At 48.2% G+C, this 20153-nt stretch overlaps 1 protein-coding gene across 1 annotated transcript; it reads left to right on the top strand.

The window, feature by feature from the left end:
- Positions 1-4313: 4313 nt before the first annotated feature.
- SERPINH1 (serpin family H member 1) lies at positions 4314-19176 on the top strand (the record flags this gene model as incomplete). Its single annotated transcript, XM_081909902.1, is given in 7 exon segments — positions 4314-4463; positions 4465-4515; positions 4518-4645; positions 12735-13387; positions 14582-14680; positions 16174-16406; positions 17725-19176. Coding segments are annotated over 7 exon segments (1617 nt in total). The 3' UTR covers positions 18028-19176.
- Between the last annotated feature and the right edge of the window lie 977 nt (positions 19177-20153).

Consider the following 20153-nt stretch of genomic DNA (forward strand, 5'->3'; position numbering starts at 1 on the left):
CGAAAAGAGGGAGAGATGTCCTTACATGCCCTCAGTGTTCCTAGGCAGAAAGAAATATCAGGTAGCATAAGAAAAAAAAGAAAAAAGGATTTTTGCTAGGGGGGGAAATGGCATTCCTGAAGAAGCCATGGGAAGCGACCTGAAGGCCATGTCAGATTGTGGCTCATCTAGACTGGTATTGTCTGCACTGAACGGCAGCCACTGAAGCCAAAGCTGTTGTTGTTGTTGCACCCACAAAACATGTTCTCCGCAACTGAGCTGCAGACCTTCCCTCTATCAAGGTGGGCTTGTGAGTGTGGAGACACAAACACCCTGTTCAGATGGAATGATACCCACCCCTCCGGCGGGTATCATTCCATCTGATTCCATTGACAAGGGGCTCCCTATTATGTATTCAGTGATCAGTTTTTGCCTGAGCTTGAGTCTGGACTAAGGATGCTGAGCTCCTGTGTTCTGATTCGATACACGATGTCCAATCACAGAACATTTCAGGATTTGGGCCTCTGCCATTGGCCCTTGAACACTTGAGTCGTGATTCGCAGCTTGGAAGTTTAGATAGCCAATCACGTTGAGAGTGGGAGTGGCCCAGGCTTTCAGGAAAGTATATAAGCAGTTGCTTTGTTTCCCAGTTATGTAGTTCAATGAAGGTTCTTGCTGTTATTGCTGTGTCTTGCCTTGTGGGAACCCACCTATACTTCACTCCCCAATCACATTGGGTAGGAAAGAGTCAATTAGGGTCCTTCCAGAAGACCCTGTGAATGGATCATCCATCTTGATTTGTGCACAAGGAGATTAGAGAAAGAAAGCTGCAGAGATAGTGCAGGATAGTGCGCACCCCAGAAATGATCTCTTTCAGCTTCTGCCTTCTGGAAGAAGGTCCAGGGTCATAAAGACTAGGACTGGCCGCCTGAGAAACAGTTTCTATTCAAATACGATTTTGGTTTTAAATGCAGTGTAAGGTAGTCTCTATGTGAGTATATTGTATTCAATTATGGGGTATCAGAGTTTTTAGGGACTAACCAGGTCGGGATAGCTGGGATAGCAGGCTTGTTGGTTTTTGAATGTCTGATGTAGATTTTTTCAGTTTCATTGTTCTGTATGGGACAATGACAATAAAGATTATCGTATCGTAGATGCGGCTGGCTATTTAATGAACATTCATCCTGACTTGTTCGTGGGGAGGTTTGACGATGCTGCATCAAAACAAGGGTTGCCCCACCCCTTCTCCCACGTAGCACCCCAATCACTTTTCCTATCGCAAAGAGTCTGATCTTTGGGGGAAAGTAGGCTTGTTGCAGAAATCCTCCAATCACGCCACCCAAATTTAGCGGTGCAGGATTGAAGCCAACCTGAAGAGAGCAAGAGTCTGGAAGCGTCCCAAGGTGGCAATGCCGCGATTGGACCTAATTGCATTAGGATGGGGCCAGAAACTTCCTAGATTCAATTCTTGCAGAGCTGAGCAAGGACCTAAAGCGTGATCTCATCACAGCTAAATCCTGTTCCTGGTTTTGTTGGGGAGAGAATAAAGCTCTCGTCCAACTTCCAGGCTAATCTACGTAGTACCTACGGGACCGCCTCTCCGGGTATGTCCCACAGAGAAATTTACGGTCTGCAAATAAAAACATCCTAAAGATCCCAAGCCACAGAGAGGTTAGGCTGGCCTCAACTAGAGCCAGGGCTTTCTCGGCCGCGGCTCCAATCTGGTGGAACGCTCTGTCACAAGAGACTAGGGCCCTGCGGGACCTGACATCTTTCCGCAGGGCCTGCAAGACAGAGCTGTTCCACCAGGCCTTTGGTCAGGGCGCAGCCTGACCCCCTCCTCTGGCAACCTGCACAGAATTTTGCTTGATGGTTGCCATTAATTTGATTTTAATTAATTTTATAATGAATGTTTTTAGAATGTTGGACTATTTTGATTGTTGTTAGCCGCCCTGAGCCCAGCTTCGGCTGGGGAGGGCGGGATATAAATAAAATTTATTATTATTATTATTATTATTATTATTATTATTATTATTATTCCGAACTTCCCATAATGCATGTGGCACAGTCTTCCTGGGACCGGTTGGGAGCGGGTGTCATGTGATCAAATGCTCCCCCATGCCGAAAACTCCATTACGTTGGGAAACCTGCATGCCTGGGGAAAAGCCGAACCAGGGATACAGAACTCATGCGCCAGGCAGGAACTTTCCCCCGTGAGGTTCTCTCCCCTGCGGAAAAGGAAAACCCCGACAAATCCCAGTGTTGCTATTGTTGTTTTGCTGCATGAACAGCTTGGGGTGGGTTGTGGGGTTGTTGTTGTTTTTTTTGGAATCAGGATCACGGTCCTCTTCCTCTGCATGACCTTACTATCCTGTCTACCTTCTGGAGTTCTGTCGTTCTGCTTCCAGATGACTGTGTTTTTGTGCGCTCCATGTGCTGCCTCCGATGTAATAGACGGTTATTATGGGGAACAGATTAAACAAGCTATTTCGCTCGCAGCTGGACACAAAAGATGGGCAATAGGAGGGGTGTGAGGAAGCATTCCTGTCTCTCTCATCTGCCGTAATGCCCATTAGCAAAGGCTGGTTGGAGACTAGATGAGGGAGATATATGGAGATTTTGCTCTCAGTTCATCTGAGGGCAGATTCATTTAATTCATTGGCTTCAAGTATCCATGCACCGGTTCCCATCCAAAAAGAAAAACAAATGCAATGCAGTTTACAAAAGAAATCGAACCCTATGAAGCAATAGTTTATAACGCAGGTCCCTTCCCAGACTGTCAGTGTCTTTGGCAAATTCAGGCTGCCACAATTATAGTGGTACCTCGGGTTACATACACTTCAGGTTACATACGCTTCAGGTTACAGACTCCGCTAACCCAGAAATAGTACCTTGGGTTAAGAACTTTGCTTCAGGATGAGAACAGAAATCGTGCTCCGTCAGCAGGAGGCTCCATTAGCTAAAGTGGTGCTTCAGGTTAAGAACAGTTTCAGGTTAGGAACGGACCTCCGGAACGAATTAAGTACGTAACCAGAGGTACCACTGTATAGGTGATTGGGAGGTCCTGCACAACAAACCCATGTCCCAAAACAATAGTTTTGCAGTAAAGAAAGTGATAGAGAAATTCACTGGAAACTGCGAGATACCGGTAAGTCTTTTAATGCTTAAATGTGTCTTTGAGTGTGCTTGAATCTTCCTGCCACACTTGTGTGATGCTCCACACCCTCTGAGAAGCCCTGCTTTAACTGGAACACATTCTCTCCTGGCGAATATCTGGCTGGTACATGCTCAGGCTATCTCCTGCTTGGACTACTGCAATGCACTCTACGTGGGGCTACCTTTGAAGGTGACTTGGAAACTACAACTAACCCAGAATGCGGCAACTAGACTGGTGACTGGGAGTGGCTGCCGGGACCACATAACACCGGTCCTGGAAGACCTACATTGGCTCCCAGTACGTTTCCAAGCACAATTCAAAGGGCTGGTGCTGACCTTTAAAGCCCTAAACAGTCCCGGCCTAGTATACCTGAAGGAGCGTCTCCACCCCCTTCATTTGGCCCAGACCCTGAGCTCCAGCTGTGAGGGCCTTCTGGCGGTTCCCTCACTGTGAGGTTGCAGCAGGGAACCAGGCAGAGGGCCTTCTTGGTGGTGGCGCCTGCCCTGTGGAACGCCCTCCCATCAGATGTCAAAGAGATGAGTACAGCGGTACCTCGGGTTAAGAACTTAATTTGTTCTGGAGGTCTGTTCTTAACCTGAAACTGTTCTTAACCTGAAGCACCACTTTAGCTAATGGGACCTCCTGCTGCTGCCATGCCGCTGGAGCACGATTTCTATTCTCATCCTGAAGCAAAGTTCTTAACCCGAGGTAATATTTCTGGGTTAGCGGAGCCTGTAATTTGAAGCGTATGTAACCTGAAGCGTATCTAACCCGAGGTACCACTGTAACCATGTAAGCTTTAGAAGACATCTGAAGGCAGCCCTGTATCGGGAAGTTTTTAATGGTTGATGTTGTATTGTGTTTTTAATATTTTTGGGGGAGCCTCCCAGAGTGGCTGAGGCAACCGAGTCAAGTGGGTGCAATTCCTTCCTTCCTTCCTTCTCTTCTTCTTCTTCTTCTTCTTCTTCTTCTTCTTCTTCTTCTTCTTCTTCCACGTTGGGCAAAAAGATTCCTGCATTTCAGGAAGTTGGACTTGGTGACCCAACTCTACCAGCACATGCATAAAATCCATTCTTTTCTCCTGCCTTGCCTTTCCACTTAGGACCGGGGTTGAGGTGGTGGGTGGAAGGGAGAACAGCTCACGTTTGCAGCGTTTCAAAAAAACCCTTCGCTTCTCATGCCGAACTGCAGCGAGAGCTTAAAGGACGTGGGAGGGAAAAGGAGACAGAGCGACGTCTGTGCGCCTGGAAACGGGACTCTCTATAGGACCCTGCAGGGCCGGGAGGGAGCAGCAGGAGGGGCAGAGAGAAGAGCGCTGCTTGGGACGGGGGGGGCCATCCTTTGCCGCAAAGACGCAGCTGGAGAGCGCTTTTTCCTCCCCCCACCCATCACAACTTTCCAGAAGTTTCTCTCGCGGGCTTATATAGCCCCCTCCTCCGGGCCGCCGCGTCGCAGAAAGCGCAAAGAGAAGCCCGGCTTTCCTTCCGCCGCCCGAGCGCCATCTCCGAGGTGAGCGGGGGCCCCTTTTGGAGACTTTTTGCGCAACTCTCGGGGAGCCCGGCGCGGCTTGCGCGCGTGGCGAGTGCCCGCTTACTCGGGAGTAAGCCCCTTGACCTTCGGCGGGACTTCTTCCCAAGGAAGCGCGAATCTTCCTTAAGGCCGGTTTGGGGAGTTTCCCTTTTTGGAAAGCCTGCCCTGCTTGGGAAAGCGACTCTCCCTTTGCGGACGGCGAGGCGTCCGTTCCCTGCGGGTGGTTCTCCTGCGCAAGCCCCGCTGGGAGAAGCCGTGCCGTCGTGGTCCCGAGGCTTTGGCAGGAGAACGGCCCGCGCCGGGGTGGCCTCCTTAGCCCCCGCTTGCCCCAGGCGTGAATTCGGATTAAGGCTCAGGGTGGCGCTGATCTTGGATTTGAACTTCGCTGGGGCGTAGGGGGGACAGTTTCCTTTCCTTTTCGCAAAGCTGGATTCCTTTTGTAGCTGATTCTTTTGACTCTGCCGGCTTTTGGGGGGTGCGCTCAAAAGAAACCCCCTCCGTCGCCACCAGGCGGGACCTTTGAGACGCGTCGGTGAGCCGTCGAGCTCTCCTTATTTGGGGAAGGTGGCTTTTTCATGCAACGCCTCCGGGCTCCGCATTCAGGATCACAGAATTGTAGAGTTGGGGGGAACCCTGGGGATCATTTAGTCCAACCCCCTGAAAATACGAATATGCAGCTGTCCCAGTCAGGGATCGAACCTGCAACCTTGACACTGTCAGCACCAGGCTCTATCCAAATTGAGTTATCCAGGCTGTACAATGAAATGCTTTAGGTGGGGGCTCCTGACAGTGATGTAGCCAGAGAGGCCAAGGTTGATCTAGTCCAGCTGTTCTCAACTTGTGGGTCCCCAGATGTTGTTGGACTACAACGCAAGTGGGGCGCATCTTGCGCTCTAGGATGCGCCTCGCCGTGCGCTCTGCAGGGCGCGCGTAATGCCCGTGCGCCCGCTCGCTTTAGGACCCGGCTTTGGAGAGCGGATGCCGAGAGGGACCCCCGGGATCTCCTGGAGAGCAGGCGGAGCAGGGAGGATCGCGAGATCGCCCTTTTCCTTGTGGGGAGCAGCAGCTGCCGCCTCCGCCCCGTCTCTCTCTCCCTCCTCCAAGCGCTATTCCTGGGCCTTGCGAGCTAGTTGGCTGCAACTTTTGCCGGCAGGATTAAGCCTGCTCCGGTTTCCTCGCGGCTGCTGCTGACTGCATGGAAAGATTGCTGGAGGAAATGTACCCCCGTCCCTCCCGCGGGGGAAAAACAGTAGCAGGGGTGGGGGAAGGATGCTCCCGATTATACAAGCCTGGCCCCATAGAAGGGATGTTTGTTTTTTTGGTGGTAGCGATGTGGTACTATACTTTGCGTTCAGTGCCTAGATTGGGGGAGGGTGTTCCAGGTTAAATGTTGAGTTATTCCCCACTCCCACCCTGATGCCCAAAGGTCTCAAATGTGGGTTGGAGTGGCAGGCACCCACTAAATATTTGGGGATGGCAGAAGAAGTGGAAAGAGGCAGAGAGGGTACAAATTTCACCAACGCTAAACACATGAGAGAAGTTTAAGTGCCTTAAAAGGTAGGAATAGACCTGCTTTTGGATCAGATTCAAAAGTCCTTTGGAGTCCAATATCTTGCTTCCCGCAGAAAACAACCAAATGCACCCAGAAAACAGAACAAGGAGGCAGCAGCTCCTTTCACTTAATGTGCCCTTAATAGCTATATATTTTAAAACCTGTTGTCATCATCAGTGCCTTGCAAGGGACAGCTAAAAGCTGCAAGCCCCACTAACTTTGGGGGGGGGGTTAAGTCCCCCCAAAAGAGAGCAGAATTAGCATCTTGGTCAGTGTAAAGGGTTTGTGGTTTGGAATCTCCAAAAATAATTCCATACGGTTCATCCCTTGTCTCTCTGGATGAATAAATACAAAAGGTAGGTGTTCCAGAATCATAGCGGACAGACTTGTTTCAGGTCCAATGTGGTGGAGGGCGCCTATGATATGAAACGAGAAGTGTAAACCCATCCTCCCTTTTTGCCGTGGGAACCCAGAGTTCCCCCGATAAGCCAAGCTTGGAAAGGTAAAAGAAAGTCAAGTTCAAAAAGGTGCATTGTGCTCTCATGTACACCTAACAAAATGTTACCTCTTTGCTAAAATGCAGTTGCTGTGACATAACAGTTTCTTTGTCTGCAAACCCAGAATCTGTTTTGTTTTTTAACTTTTGAGGGTCGGATCTTTTGGTAACCCGAGAAATGCTGTCACGTTTCGCGTGCAAACTCTGAAATCCAACGCAGAATGCAAAAATGGTTATCTTTAAAAATGAGTGTCCGGCCCTCCTGGAAAAGTCTCAACAGCTTAGCAAGGAGATTTAGGACAATGGCTTACATTTTGATGGGTGTGTTTTGAACAGGTCAGCATCTCTGTCTCCCCATCCCCGGTCACTCCATTTAAAATGTTTTGCCAAAATAAACCAAATTCCACGAAAGCCCCAATTTTGCAATGCATCCGAATAAACTGTGGGCGATATTTTTCTGAGATGCTTTTTTGACGAGGGGTAATTTGTGCAGACTGCGCCTGGCTTTGGTTTAGATACGGCATACCATTGCTAACTCTCTCGGTGTCTGGTCTTGCCTCGGCTTGCTTACGTGGCGTGTGGGGGCAGTCAGGGACATAGGAGGGGCTTCATTATGTGTAGCGCTGAGGGAACACTGCAAAGGATGCAGTGTTGATTTTATGCGCTGCCAGAGGTCGATTTGTGCATTTTCCAGCCTGCCCATTCGCTTGGGGAATGTTTTAGCACACTTCTGGAACATGATACATATTTCTTTCATTTCTGCCACACCTTTTTAAATGCTCCAAGGAACCTTTTTATGACTGAGTGGAGATTTGAACCCTGGTCTCCCAGGTAACTGGCTGCACCAGTAGAGGAAAAGCACCAGCATTTTAAGATTCAAGTGCGTGGCAAACACAAGCTCTACCCATATTTTGCATTCCACAGCTGGTAGCTAACCGGTTTCCTAAAATGCTTATAATTGCATATTTAACATTCCAAAGCTGGTAGCTAACTAATTTCCTAAAGGGTGGATTGAAAAAAAGTTGAAATCCCAGGACTGCCAACCCCAAATCTCACAAACTGCTCTCGAAGCACCATCAGTTGGGTTCAGAAAGGGAGGAGGGTTGCTCAATTAGGGCACCCAAATTCTTTTTCCCGCATATCTATGGTCCCAGGGAGTTCCACAGCTGCTGGCCCCGCCCACCTGGCCCTGAGGCCCCTCCCTCTTTCTTGGAAGCCCTATCCACATTATGCCATGTGGAAGTGGGAGGGGCTATGCAAAACAGCAAGAAGGAGGACCGCCCAGGCATTGGCTTGCAGGCAGGAATTCCAGAGGGGCAGCCACGTTGCTCTGTGATTGGTCCCCTTCTGATTTCAAAGTCCGTTTGGAATGGTGAGGTCTAGAAAGTTGTTTCCTGCAATTAAAGGAACCGCTCCAAACCTCCTAACTAGCAGCGTCCTCTGATTCCGTCCTCCTTCCTGGCCCGCCGACATGTAAACTGTAATTTTTAAAGCATCCTGTTGATCTGTTCTGTGCAAATGTTCTCGGATCCTTGAGGGAACTGCCTGATTTGTCTTGTTTTTTTTCAGAATGAAAAAGCCAAACGTTGACCACACTAAGAGAAAGTTCCAAGGTATCTTTAGAAGAACAACAAACACAAAACAAAAACCCTCCACACTTGTCACACCACACATCCAAAATGAAATAACGCCTAAAAGCTAGCGCCCTGTAGCTTTTAAGGAACCTGGGTTAGAGTGATAGGTTTGAAGCCTTAAGCCTTCTGTCTTGCCCTGAGACAGGGTAACCTGGTCCAGGAAAAGCATCCAAAATAGCTAGCTTGGCCCAGCAGTTCCTATAGGGTTGCCATATTTCAAAAAGTAAAAACCAGAATACCCCGAAAATTGTAAAGCTTTTTTTTTTAACCACGAAAATTGTTTTTCCAATAAAAAAAAACGCCAAAAAAATTGCTTTTTCAATTGAAAGAGTGCTGCCTTTTGCAAAAAAAATTTTTTCAACAACCCCCTTGATCAGGTCACTGCATCACTCAGTTCCACCTAATGCTTATTTAAGCTAAAATCACCTTTTTGTTAAACCCTGTTTAAGCTAAAATCACCTTTTTGAGAGTTAAAACGCTTTTATTTGCTGGGAACCTGATATAGAGCCTCGACAGCGCCTTCTTTCTGAAAACCTTGTGGATGGTGGAGCGGCAGGTCTGAAAATAATTGGGTTGTCAGTTCACAACCCAGAGAAGGTCTTAACAGCTCTGCAGACCCAGGTGACGAACAAGCGTAGAAACTTTCCTGTATCTTCCTCCTCCTTGGCTGCAGAGCTGTTAATAATAATAATAATAATAATAATAATAATAATAATAATAATAATTTTTTTATACCCCGGCCAGAGCCGAGCTCAGGGCGGCTAACACCAGTAAAATTACAATAAAAACAGAATGGGGGGGGGGAAGCAATTTAAAATATGTGTTAAAATACAATTTAAAATGCAGCCTCATTTTAATAGTAGCCCATAAATCAAAACCTTAAGGGGAGGGAAACATAAGGGTCAGACTGAGTCCAAACCAAAGGCCAGGCGGAACAGCTCTGTCTTGCAGGCCCTGCGGAAAGATGTCAAGTCCCGCAGGGCCCTGGTCTCTTGTGACAGAGCGTTCCACCAAGTCAGGGCCAGTGCTGAAAAGGCCCTGGCCCTAGTCGAGACAAACCTAACCACCTTGCGACTTGGGACCTCCAAAATGTTGCCATTTGTGGACCTTAAGGTCCTCTGCGGGGCAGACCAGGAGAGTATGTTGGAGATTGAGAGCTCTTAAGTCTGGCAACTCCGGGCGAGCTCACTCTTAACGTTCTCAAAGACAAGCAGTTTAACCCCAGCAGTCAATTACTTTGCTTCTGTAGCAAAACTTTTTGCCCTCCAATGTTTTTGGACGACATATCCCATCTTCCTTGACCGCTGGCTGCTGGGAGATGGAGTCTACCAGCATCTGGAAGATGTCACCATTCCTGCTCCAGATGTTTCAAATTACAACTCATCATTATAATTGGCACAATCATATAGAGGGCCAGAGGTTCCCCTATAGGCCCTGTCTGTCATATCCAAACCGCTAACGTTGTTTGCTTAACCGCTGAAGTCCAGCTTTTGCTGCAGTTTGGGAGTGTTAGCCATGCGGACTACAGAGGAGTAAATCTTTGCTGGCCGAAGCTACAGCCGTCGTAGGGGATTTGTTACTGCCGAATATGCTGCTGGAGCATAGCTGCAAAAGCACCAGCTGCTCAAGACACATTGGGAAAGACGATGAAACTCTTAAGCTCGGGGTCATGGGTTTGATCTCCATGTTGGGCAATAATAATAATAATAATAAATCATTTGTACCCCGCCCATCTGGCTGGGTTTCCCCAGACCCTCTCGGCGGCTTCCACATAGACCAAAAATACACTAATATGTCATACGTTAAACACTTCCCTGAACAGGACTGCCTTAATAATAATCCCAGCTCTACAGTACTATGAGATCCAAAGTGACTTTCCAGGCCATTCTTTCTCAACCTGTGGGTCCCCAGATGTTAGACTACAACTCCCATCACCCCTAGCTAGCAAGGCCGGAGTTCAGGGACGATGGGAGTTGTAGTCCAACAACATCTGGGGACCCACAGGTTGAGAACCGCTGCTCCAGGCTGTGTCTTTCGCAAAGTGGACGTTGCAGATCCTGTTCCGCCAGATCTAACCAGGGACTGGTTCTAACCAGATCAGAATATATCTAGCAAGAAAGAAGACGTCTGGTTTTAAAAGCCTTTGTGTTTTTTTATCTCCATCCCTGCTCCCTCCAAACCACCGCCACCAAAAGACCTTTTTAAACTATCTGCATTGCTCGGAACTATAATTTGACCCCACGGTGGAAAGCTGTGCTATTTCCAGGAGTTAATTGCAGAGCGCCTATTGCTTCCGTTTTGCCTGCGTGGCTCTCTCCCCCCGCCCCCCGCTTTCTGCATGGAATGTCCCGGGGGGGGGAGGGGGGGAAATGGCTTCTCCCACTTCCTTCGCTGTGGTTTATTCTGCTGCATGAAGAGGACATAGCTCAGACCCCACCCTTGGCATAGTGCCACAGAGCGCAGCTGGATGAGGTCCTGGCTACCTGCCAGATGGGATCAGGGAAGAAAAATTCAGAATTGGGAGCAGAGTGGAAGCTCAACAAGAGTTTTGTCTGAACTGGCCCTTGCCAATCTGGTGCCTTCCAGGGGTTTTGGAACATCTGATGTTTTGGACGTTCCTTCCTTTTAAAGCAGAGGTTGGATGCTCATCTGTCATGGATGCTTGACCTGAGATTCCTGCATTGCAGGGGGTGGGACTAGATGACCCCTGGGTCCCTTCTAGAGCGCTAAGATCCCATGGAGAGCACCAGATTGCTGAAAAGCGGAATAATAATAATAATAACAATAATAATAATAGGAAAAGGTAAAGGATCCCTGACAGTTAAGTCCAGTCGCAGATGACTCTGGGGTTGCGACGCTCATCTCGCTTTATTGGCCAAGGGAGCCGGCGTTTGTCCACAGACAGGTTTTCCGGGTCATGTGGCCAGCAAGACTAAGCCACTTCTGGTGCAGCAGAACACTGTAACCAGAGCAACACACGGAATAATAATAGTAATAATAATTTATTTATACCGTGCCCATCTGGCTGGGTTTCCCCAGCCACTCTGGGCGGCTGTATTAAAATACAGTGGTCTGTTCAACATTAAAATTGCTGCTATTAATACTGCACCATTGAGGCACTTAGCCAATTTGGACAAATCCAAAGCGTTTAACAACCCGTTCCAGCCTTCCTTAAGGCTGGTGTCCTCATGTCGCTGGACTCCAAGTCCTATCGGCCTCACCTAGCGTCACGAGCGGTCGTAGATTATGGGATGTAGCCAGAGATTGGATTTGGGACAGATGTGGTACAGATGTTTTAGTGGGAACATTCACAGTTAGCCCTGATGTGGAGTCACAAGAGAATCTCTCCTCCCTCTGGGAGAGGCTGCCCGTTGCCTTGCTGCCTGAGTCTGTGCTCTGGGATTAAAATAAATAAATAACACCATTCAGCCAGAAGTACCGAATTTTCGCTCTATAAGGCGCAGCAGACCATAAGGTGCACCTAGTTTTTGGAGGAGGAAAACAAGAAAAAAAATATTCTGAATTTCAGAAGCCAGAACAACAAGAGGGATCGCTGCACAGCGAAAGCAGCAATCCCTCTTGCTGTTCTGGATTCTGGGATAGCTGCGCAGCCTGCATTCGCTCCGTAAGACGCACACACACACACCCTTACTTTTTAGGAGGGAAAAGGTGAGTCTTATAAATAAAAAAAATGGTATTTCCCAGAATAACGGCTGGTGCAGATTTTTTTAAATTTTTTTATTTTTTTGCATACTGAAACGAAGCCTTTTCAGGTGCAGGGAGAGTAGTGGATATATCACATTTTTAATTAAAGGGAAGAATAAGATTGTGATACGATTTTTTGGGGTGGGGGATGACCGTTAAATACTCAAACTTTCTCAGAATCCAAAAGCTCCCTCTCGTGGTCCTACAAGGAAGTGCAGATAGCTGCATGGTGGCCAAAGTCTTGGAGCCTCAGCTTCAGGATCTGTCCTTCCAGTCAGCACTCAGGGCTGATTTCCTTAAGAATGGATAAGTTTGATATTCTTGCAGTCCATGGGACTCTCAAGAGTCTCCTGCAGCACCAGAGTTCAAAAGCATCCATTCTTCGGCAATCAGCCTTCTTTATGGTCCAGCTCTCACTTCCATACTTCCATACTGGGAAAACCATAGCTTTAATGAGATAGAGGGGAAGTAAACACAGGCAGGAAGAAAAGACCATGTCAGATCACTAAACTCCTTGATTGGCCCTACACCCACCTGCCACTTAGCCATATCCATTCACTACATAGGCCCTTCCAGCGCTGGTGGTTTTCTTCACCCATAGAATACGTCTCCTGGTTGGAGAAGGAACAGGGAAACGGGACGGCTCAGCCTCACTGATCCTTGCCTTCTGTTTCCTTGCAGGCTCAGCTGGTTCCCAGCGTCCATGGCAGCCACCATGTGGATGATCAGACTCCTTGCGCTCTGTGCCTTGGTCCTTGCCGTTCCCCCGGAGGACAAGAAGAAGAGCGAGAAGAAGGCTTCTCCCGGAGACAAGAAGCTGAGCGACAAGGCGGCCGCCCTGGCCGACCGCAGCGCCACCCTGGCCTTCAACCTCTACCACGCCATGGCCAAGGAGAAGAACATGGAGAACATCTTGGTGTCTCCGGTGGTGGTGGCATCTTCTCTCGGGCTGGTGTCCCTGGGCGGCAAGGCCACCACGGCCTCGCAGGCCAAGGCGCTGCTCAGCGCCGACAAGCTGAACGACGACTACGTCCACAGCGGCCTCTCGGAGCTCTTGAGCGAGGTCAGCAACTCCACGGCCCGCAACGTCACCTGGAAGATGGGCAGCCGCCTCTACGGCCCCAGCTCCATCAGCTTCGCCGACGACTTCGTCAAGAGCAGCAAGAAGCACTACAACTACGAGCACTCCAAGATCAACTTCCGGGACAAGCGGAGCGCCCTCAAGTCCATCAACGAGTGGGCCTCCCAGACCACCGACGGCAAGCTGCCCGAGGTCACCAAGGACGTGGAGAAGACGGACGGAGCCCTCATCGTCAACGCCATGTTCTTCAAGCGTAAGTGGAAGCCGGCGGAGAGGGTGGTTTTGGGGTGCAAGCCCTGAGCTCTTGCTGAGCATGTGGGGTCCAGATAGGAGTGGTGGAATTGTTCATCTAGCAGGAAGAGCCCTACTGGATGAAACCAAGGGTTTCTGAAATGGAAAACAAACAAGGTCCCAACCAAAGAAGAATGGCCACTCAAGTTGACAGAATATACGCAGCTTTGAGGCTTAACATGTAGAATAAGAGAACATGAACAACATGCATTTAGAGGTTGGAAAACGTTTACTGAATATATGGGAAATAATGGTGTACTGCTGAAAACGCTGACAGCGTTAAGATAACCGTAATAATATAAATAAAATGGAAGATATAGTGAAAGTATCAGACACAGAGGAATATCAATCAATTGGTAAAGGGCTGTAATGAGAGATTGGCAATACAATGGTACCTCGGGTTGCATACACTTCAGGTTACAGACTCCGCTGCCCAGAAATAGTACCTCGGGTTAAGAACTTTGCTTCAGGATGAGAACAGAAATCGTGCTCCGGCGGCGCAGCAGCAGCTGGAGGCCCCATTAGCAAAAGTGGTGCTTCAGGTTAAGAACGGTTTCAGGTTAAGAATGGACCTCTGGAACAAATTAAGTACTTAACCTGAGGTACCACTGTATTCTCAATGTGGGCTTTGGGCACATGCAAGAACGAGACGTCAACAGCGTGGTCGCATTTAGTTCCTTTTAGGGGAAAGGAGTTGCATAACTGTGGGTGCCACAACAGAGAAGGCCCTGTTCTGAGTCACCATTCAGTGAGCAACACCTATTGTTGAAAGGGCATCCATTCAGGGTGCAAGCTGGCTGGCCCGGGGAGAGGCACTCATAAATACCTCGATCCCAAGCTGCTAAGGGCTTGTGTATTAATATCAGCACCCTGGATTTGGCCTGCTAATGTAAAGACGGCACAGAATAAATAGTGTTAAATAGCATTGCCTGCAAGTGCCAGTCAAAATGCCGGTAGCTGTGTTTTGTGCAAGTTCCTTGTTTCTGGGTTTGGCTTCTTGAAACGCCTGAAACCGCAGCTACAAAGCAAGAAACAGGCTGTGTGTTCTTTGAATTGTGGCCGGAGGGGCGCGCGCGATTGAATCAGATGTATGAGATACAACAAACCAGTCCGTCCTGCTGTTAACCGGCCTTGCTTCATCTCTTTGCTTCCGCAGCTCACTGGGATGAAAGGTTCCATCACAAGATGGTGGACAATCGTGGATTTATGGTGACGCGTTCCTACACGGTTGGCATTCCCATGATGCACCGCACCGGTAAGAGAGCCTGGAAAAGGAGGCCAGCCTCATTCTTGGCTGGAAAAGCTTCAGTTTTAGACTGCTAACACTTTCCAGGACGTGGCCCCGTTCGCCTCTGCGTGGCTCCATCCTTATTTCACACTTCGTGATATATCAGTGTCTTTGGCGATCCCTTGTAGCCAAGTAAGATGGAATGTAGGGTCCCTCCAGATGGGTGTTTTGTGGGTATCTTCTGGAACATGCCATCAATGCAGTCATAGTCTTCTTCTTCCTGGCGATCCCTCGTAGCCAAGTGAGATTGTCTTCCATAAACACGATATTAACAGTGAGTCCGTAAGTGATTGTGGAGGCCAATTCTGGATCCACATGTCCTTCCACAGTGGGGACATTGGTTTCTGGGCGGGAGTTGACCACGGTGTGGATTGCCAAGCGTGCCTTCCTCTTAGCACATTTCTCTGTTGCGTCCTGAGTTCGAATGTCTTCAAAGCCCATGACACCTTTGGTAAAGGCTGTTCTCCAACTGGAGCGCTCGCAGGCCAGTGTTTCCCAGTTGTCAGTGTTTGTACTACATTTTTAAAGATTTGCCTTGAGAGAGTCTCTAAACCTCTTTTGTTGACCACCAGCATTACGCTTTCCATTTTTAAGTTCAAAATAGAGTAGTTGCTTTGGCAGACAATCATCAGTCATCCTCACAACATGACCAGTCCAACGAAATTGATGTTGAAGAATCATTGCTTCAACACTGGTGATCTTTGCTTCTTCCAGTACACTGGCATTAGTTCACCTGTCTTCCCAAGTGATGTTTTAGGAGACACCATTGATGGAATCTTTCGAGGAGTTGGAGATGGCGTTTAAAAGTGGTTTATATTGTGATGTTTAGCTGGTGAACTATCACGATGTTGAAAAACAGACATCGGCCAGCCCTAATCTTGCTCCTAAGTGGCATGACTGCTCTTTAGTTGCTTAATTTTTTTCCTTGTTCTTGGTACTGTTTGGCCTTGCTTCCATAAAGGTAAAGGTAAAGGGACCCCTGACCATTAGGTCCAGTTGTGGCCGACTCTGGGGTTGCGGCGCTCATCCCGCTTTATTGGCCGAGGGAGCCAGCGTACAGCTTCCGGGTCATGTGCCCAGCATGACTAAGCCGCTTCTGGCGAACCAGAGCAGCGCACGGAAACGCCATTTACCTTCCTGCTGGAGTGGTACCTATTTATCTACTTGCACTTTGATGTGCTTTCGAACTGCTAGGTTGGCAGGAGCAGGGACCGAGCAACGGGAGCTCACCCCGTCGTGGGGATTTGAACCGCCAACCTTCTGATCAGCAAGTCCTAGACTCTGTGGTTTAACCCACAGCGCCACCCGCCTCCCTTGCCTTGCCTCCATAGAAACCCCTATAAAAATAATTGGCAGAAAAGAATAGTGCAGTCTGCATCGATGTGCCGCTGCGCACTTGCCTGCTTCACCCCTTGCCTGTCTCCCTGCAGCCGCTGACTCATTCCCCTTTGTTTCCGCAGGGCTGTACAACTATTTCAATGATGAGGCGGAGAACCTGCAGATGGTGGAGATGCCTCTGGCGCACAAGCTGTCCAGCATGATCTTCATCATGCCCAACCACGTGGAGCCGCTGGAGAGGCTGGAGAAGCTGCTGACCCGGGAACAGCTGAAGGTCTGGCTGGGGAAGATGAAGCAGCGAGCCGTCGCCATCTCCCTGCCCAAAGTCAGCCTGGAAGTCAGCCACGATCTGCATGTGAGTACCGCCATTGCGTTGCATCTCGCTTTTCATTTGTACACTAATAGGAGCAAAGGAATCGCTCTCTGTATGCGACTACTGCTGTGAGGAGGGTACTTGATGCCCCCAAGTGGCATATGAAAGAAGGGCAGAAGTTGAAATGGATGGGAGTACAGTGGTACCTTGGGTTACATACGCTTCAGGTTACATACCCTTCAGGTTACAGACTCCGCTAACCCAGAAATAGTACCTCGGCTTAAGAACTTTGCTTCAGGATGAGAACAGAAATCGCACGGCAGCAGCGGGAGGCCCCATTAGCTAAAGTGGTGCTTCAGGTTAAGAACGGTTTCAGGTTAAACGGATCTCTGGAACGAATTAAGTACTTAACCCGAGGTACCACTGTATGCCGAATTTGCAAGTTAAACTCATAAAACTGGAGGACAGGACAAGACAGCCTTCAAGGAGGATTGGAAAACATTTGTAGATTATATAACAGCCGTACCTTGGTTTTCGGTGCGGCTTTTGAGGAAGCTCCTGCAGCCAATTAGAAGCCGTGCTTTGGTTTCGGAAGTCGAATGGACCTCTGGAACAGATTCCGTTCGACTTCCAAGGTACAACACTCTGTCTCTCTGTCTCTGTGTGTGTGTGTGTGTGTGTGTGTGTGTGTGTGTGTGTGTGTGTGTTAAAATGCTAGCAGATTTGGAGTAAGCTCATCTGTAAAAGTTACTCTGAGAATATGATGGAGGAAAGAAGGTATCAAATAATTATAATATGCAGCAGTAATAGATAATGTGAGGAAACCATGGAAGGGTGGAAGGGAAGTCGATTACCAAGGGAATGTGTATTGGAAAACATCTGACTAATTGCATTGTTTTTAAATATATATAATTTGTATACCGCCTTTGTATATTACTGTGAACAAGGTGGTTTATAAGCTGAAGAAATGATGAATCAAACAGCAAAGATCACACATGTAGTAAGAGTCCGATCCAATACAAAAAAAGTAACAGTAACAACAGGTCAAATACATTGGTACCTTGCCTTGAGAACAGCTTAGTTGATGAACAACTTGGATTAAGAACGCTGTAAATCCGAAAGTAGGTGTTTTGGTTTGTGAACTTTGCCTTGGAAGCAGAACATGTTCCACTTCCTGCTGAGTGTGTTCCATTTGTAAACTGAGTCCCCTGCTGCTATAGGAAAGCATGCCTGGGTTTAAGAACGCTTTGGTTTAAGAATGGACTTCCGGAACGGATTAAGTTCATAAACCGAGGTACCACTGTAAAGCAATATTCAACAATCCATTAGAATATCATATATATGTGCCCTCGTTTTCCAGAAACACTTGGCTGATCTTGGCCTAACAGAAGCCGTTGACAAAAACAAGGCCGACCTCTCTAAGATTTCGGGCAAGAAGGATCTCTACCTCTCCAACGTCTTCCACGCTGCAGCCCTCGAGTGGGACACAGAAGGGAACCCCTTTGAAGGCGACATCTACGCCCGGGAAGAGATGAAAAACCCAAAGCTCTTCTACGCAGATCACCCGTTCTTCTTCCTGATCAAAGACAATAAGACCAACTCCATTCTTTTCATTGGCCGACTAGTGAGGCCTAAAGGAGACAAGATGCGTGATGAATTGTAGTGTGTGAGCCCAAATATGCCATTCGCGTTGGGTTGCGTTTTATTTTTTTAAAATGGGGGGAATATGGTTTATCTTCTACAAACCGGTGCACCCATGCCATTAACTCACTAAAAAAATATTGGAGGTCGTAAAACAGCGGGGAGTTTGGGTCAGGGAGAAGCAAGCCCAGTGAGCCATCTCCACGAGAAACCACTTTTTGAAGCTTTACACCTTATCCTCTTAAGACCTGCCCTGGCACCACAGAGGGAAACAGTTCCCAAATTCCGTTGTTCATGAGTGGCATCCATTGCCCGGTGAGAGATCCTTTTAATTTGCAGGTGTTTTTGCTGCTGTTGAATGTGAAACAGGGGTACAACCAGCTACACGCAATATTTGATCACTAATAGGTGAAATTCTGAGTTCGTACCCGTTACTTATAAGACCAACTAGTCATTGGGAGGGGTGAATTAAAAGGATTTCTCATTAGTGCATCCTTTTGTCAGCTGAAAAGCCCAGTTTGTTTTTAGTTGGGACATTTTCTGAAGTGGAAAAAGGATTTCGGTTCTTTGTGATGGGTTACATAAAAAACCACTTTGGTCCCCAGTTGTGTTTCCAGACAACCATGTCCCTCTCAACTCCTGTAATGTCCCCCAAGTCACTAACTGGTGCTTTTCCTCCTAAGAGGCTACATCCATCATTGAAGGAATGAGCAGCTGAAGTTTGCATTGGCGATGGGTGCCTTGTTTTATCTTTTTACCTTAACCTTGCCATTAACCTTCCCATTTCTTTTTCTCCCTTTGTGCAAAGGCTCCCCACTGTTAACATTCCCTTTTACCGGAGTTAACGTTGGCAACTGTTGGCCCTTTGCGTAGTAAGGCAAGGAAGCATTTGGGGTGCAAAACAAAGATAGAATGCCAAGAATAAGCCCAGAGGGGGGTGGGCGCAGGGCAATGGACACAAAACATGGGCCTTACAGTGAACAATTCACACACTGAATCCTGGTGCTATTATACACTTTGGGAAGAGGGTCTGGGTGGGGAAGAGAACAGGGCAAAGCGCAATTGTGAGATGATTGTGTTATGTGAATGCAAGTATCAGATGCCTTTATTTTCTATGGTCGCACAAAACCTTTGTCGTACGATTTTTTTGCAATAAAATATTTTTCGGTGACTCGTCCTAAAGCCCTTGAATTTGGCAGGAGGGTGGCTCTTGCCCTATACATAAGTCATCAAACTCTCGAGGCTTGCAGGTCCTACGAGATTTCCAACACAGGCCATATTTCCCATATTTCTTACAGATCTATGAATACTGTGTGTCGATGCAGTTTATTCTTCTTTGGCGATCCCTTGTAGCCGAGTAAGATTGTCTTCCATAAACACGGTCTTAACAGGGAGTCCGTAAGTGACTATGGAGGCCAATTCTGGATCCACACATCCTTCCACAGTGGGGACATTGGTTTCTGGGTGGGAGTTGATCACGGTGTGGATTTGCCAAGTGTGCCTTCCTCCTAGCACGTTTCTCCCTTGCGTCCTGAGTTTGTCTTCAAAGCCCATGACAACAGGGGGATGGACATAGGAAGATGCTTCCTGCTTAGGCCAGTGGTCCAGCTAGCTCAGTACTGCCTACACGGGTTGGCAGCAGCTCCCCAGCATTCTCCGCTGGCCTTAACTGAAGCCATCTATGTGCAAAGCTGATGCTTTGTCGCTCCATAAACCGACACACTAAACACCCATCGTTCTTCACTATGTGTCATGGCAGCTGGGGCTGATGAGTTTTGAGTCCAGCGTCAAGATAGCAGGCCCCTCAACCCCGTTTCATAGGACCTGCCACGGGCAGCTGCCACCAACACCTTTTTCCTCATCACCCACCACTCCCAAGATGACCCACTACAGTTGTACCTTGGTTCACATACGTTTTGGCTATCAAATGCCGAAAACCCGGATGTGTTCCGGTTTACAAACATTCTTTGGAAGCCGAAAGTCCGACGCAGCTTCAGATTTGAGTGCAGGAAGGTCCAGCAGCCAATCGGAAACTGCGCCTTGGTTTTTGAATGGACTCCCTGAAAGGATTAAGTTTGACAACCAAGGTACCATCGTATGCTTCTTGGGAGACACCATTGGCATCTGGGAACTAAACTAGGCAATCAA

This window comes from Podarcis melisellensis, assembly GCF_964234715.1.
Source record: "Podarcis melisellensis genome assembly, chromosome: 4".
NCBI classification, from domain to species: domain Eukaryota; kingdom Metazoa; phylum Chordata; class Lepidosauria; order Squamata; family Lacertidae; genus Podarcis; species Podarcis melisellensis.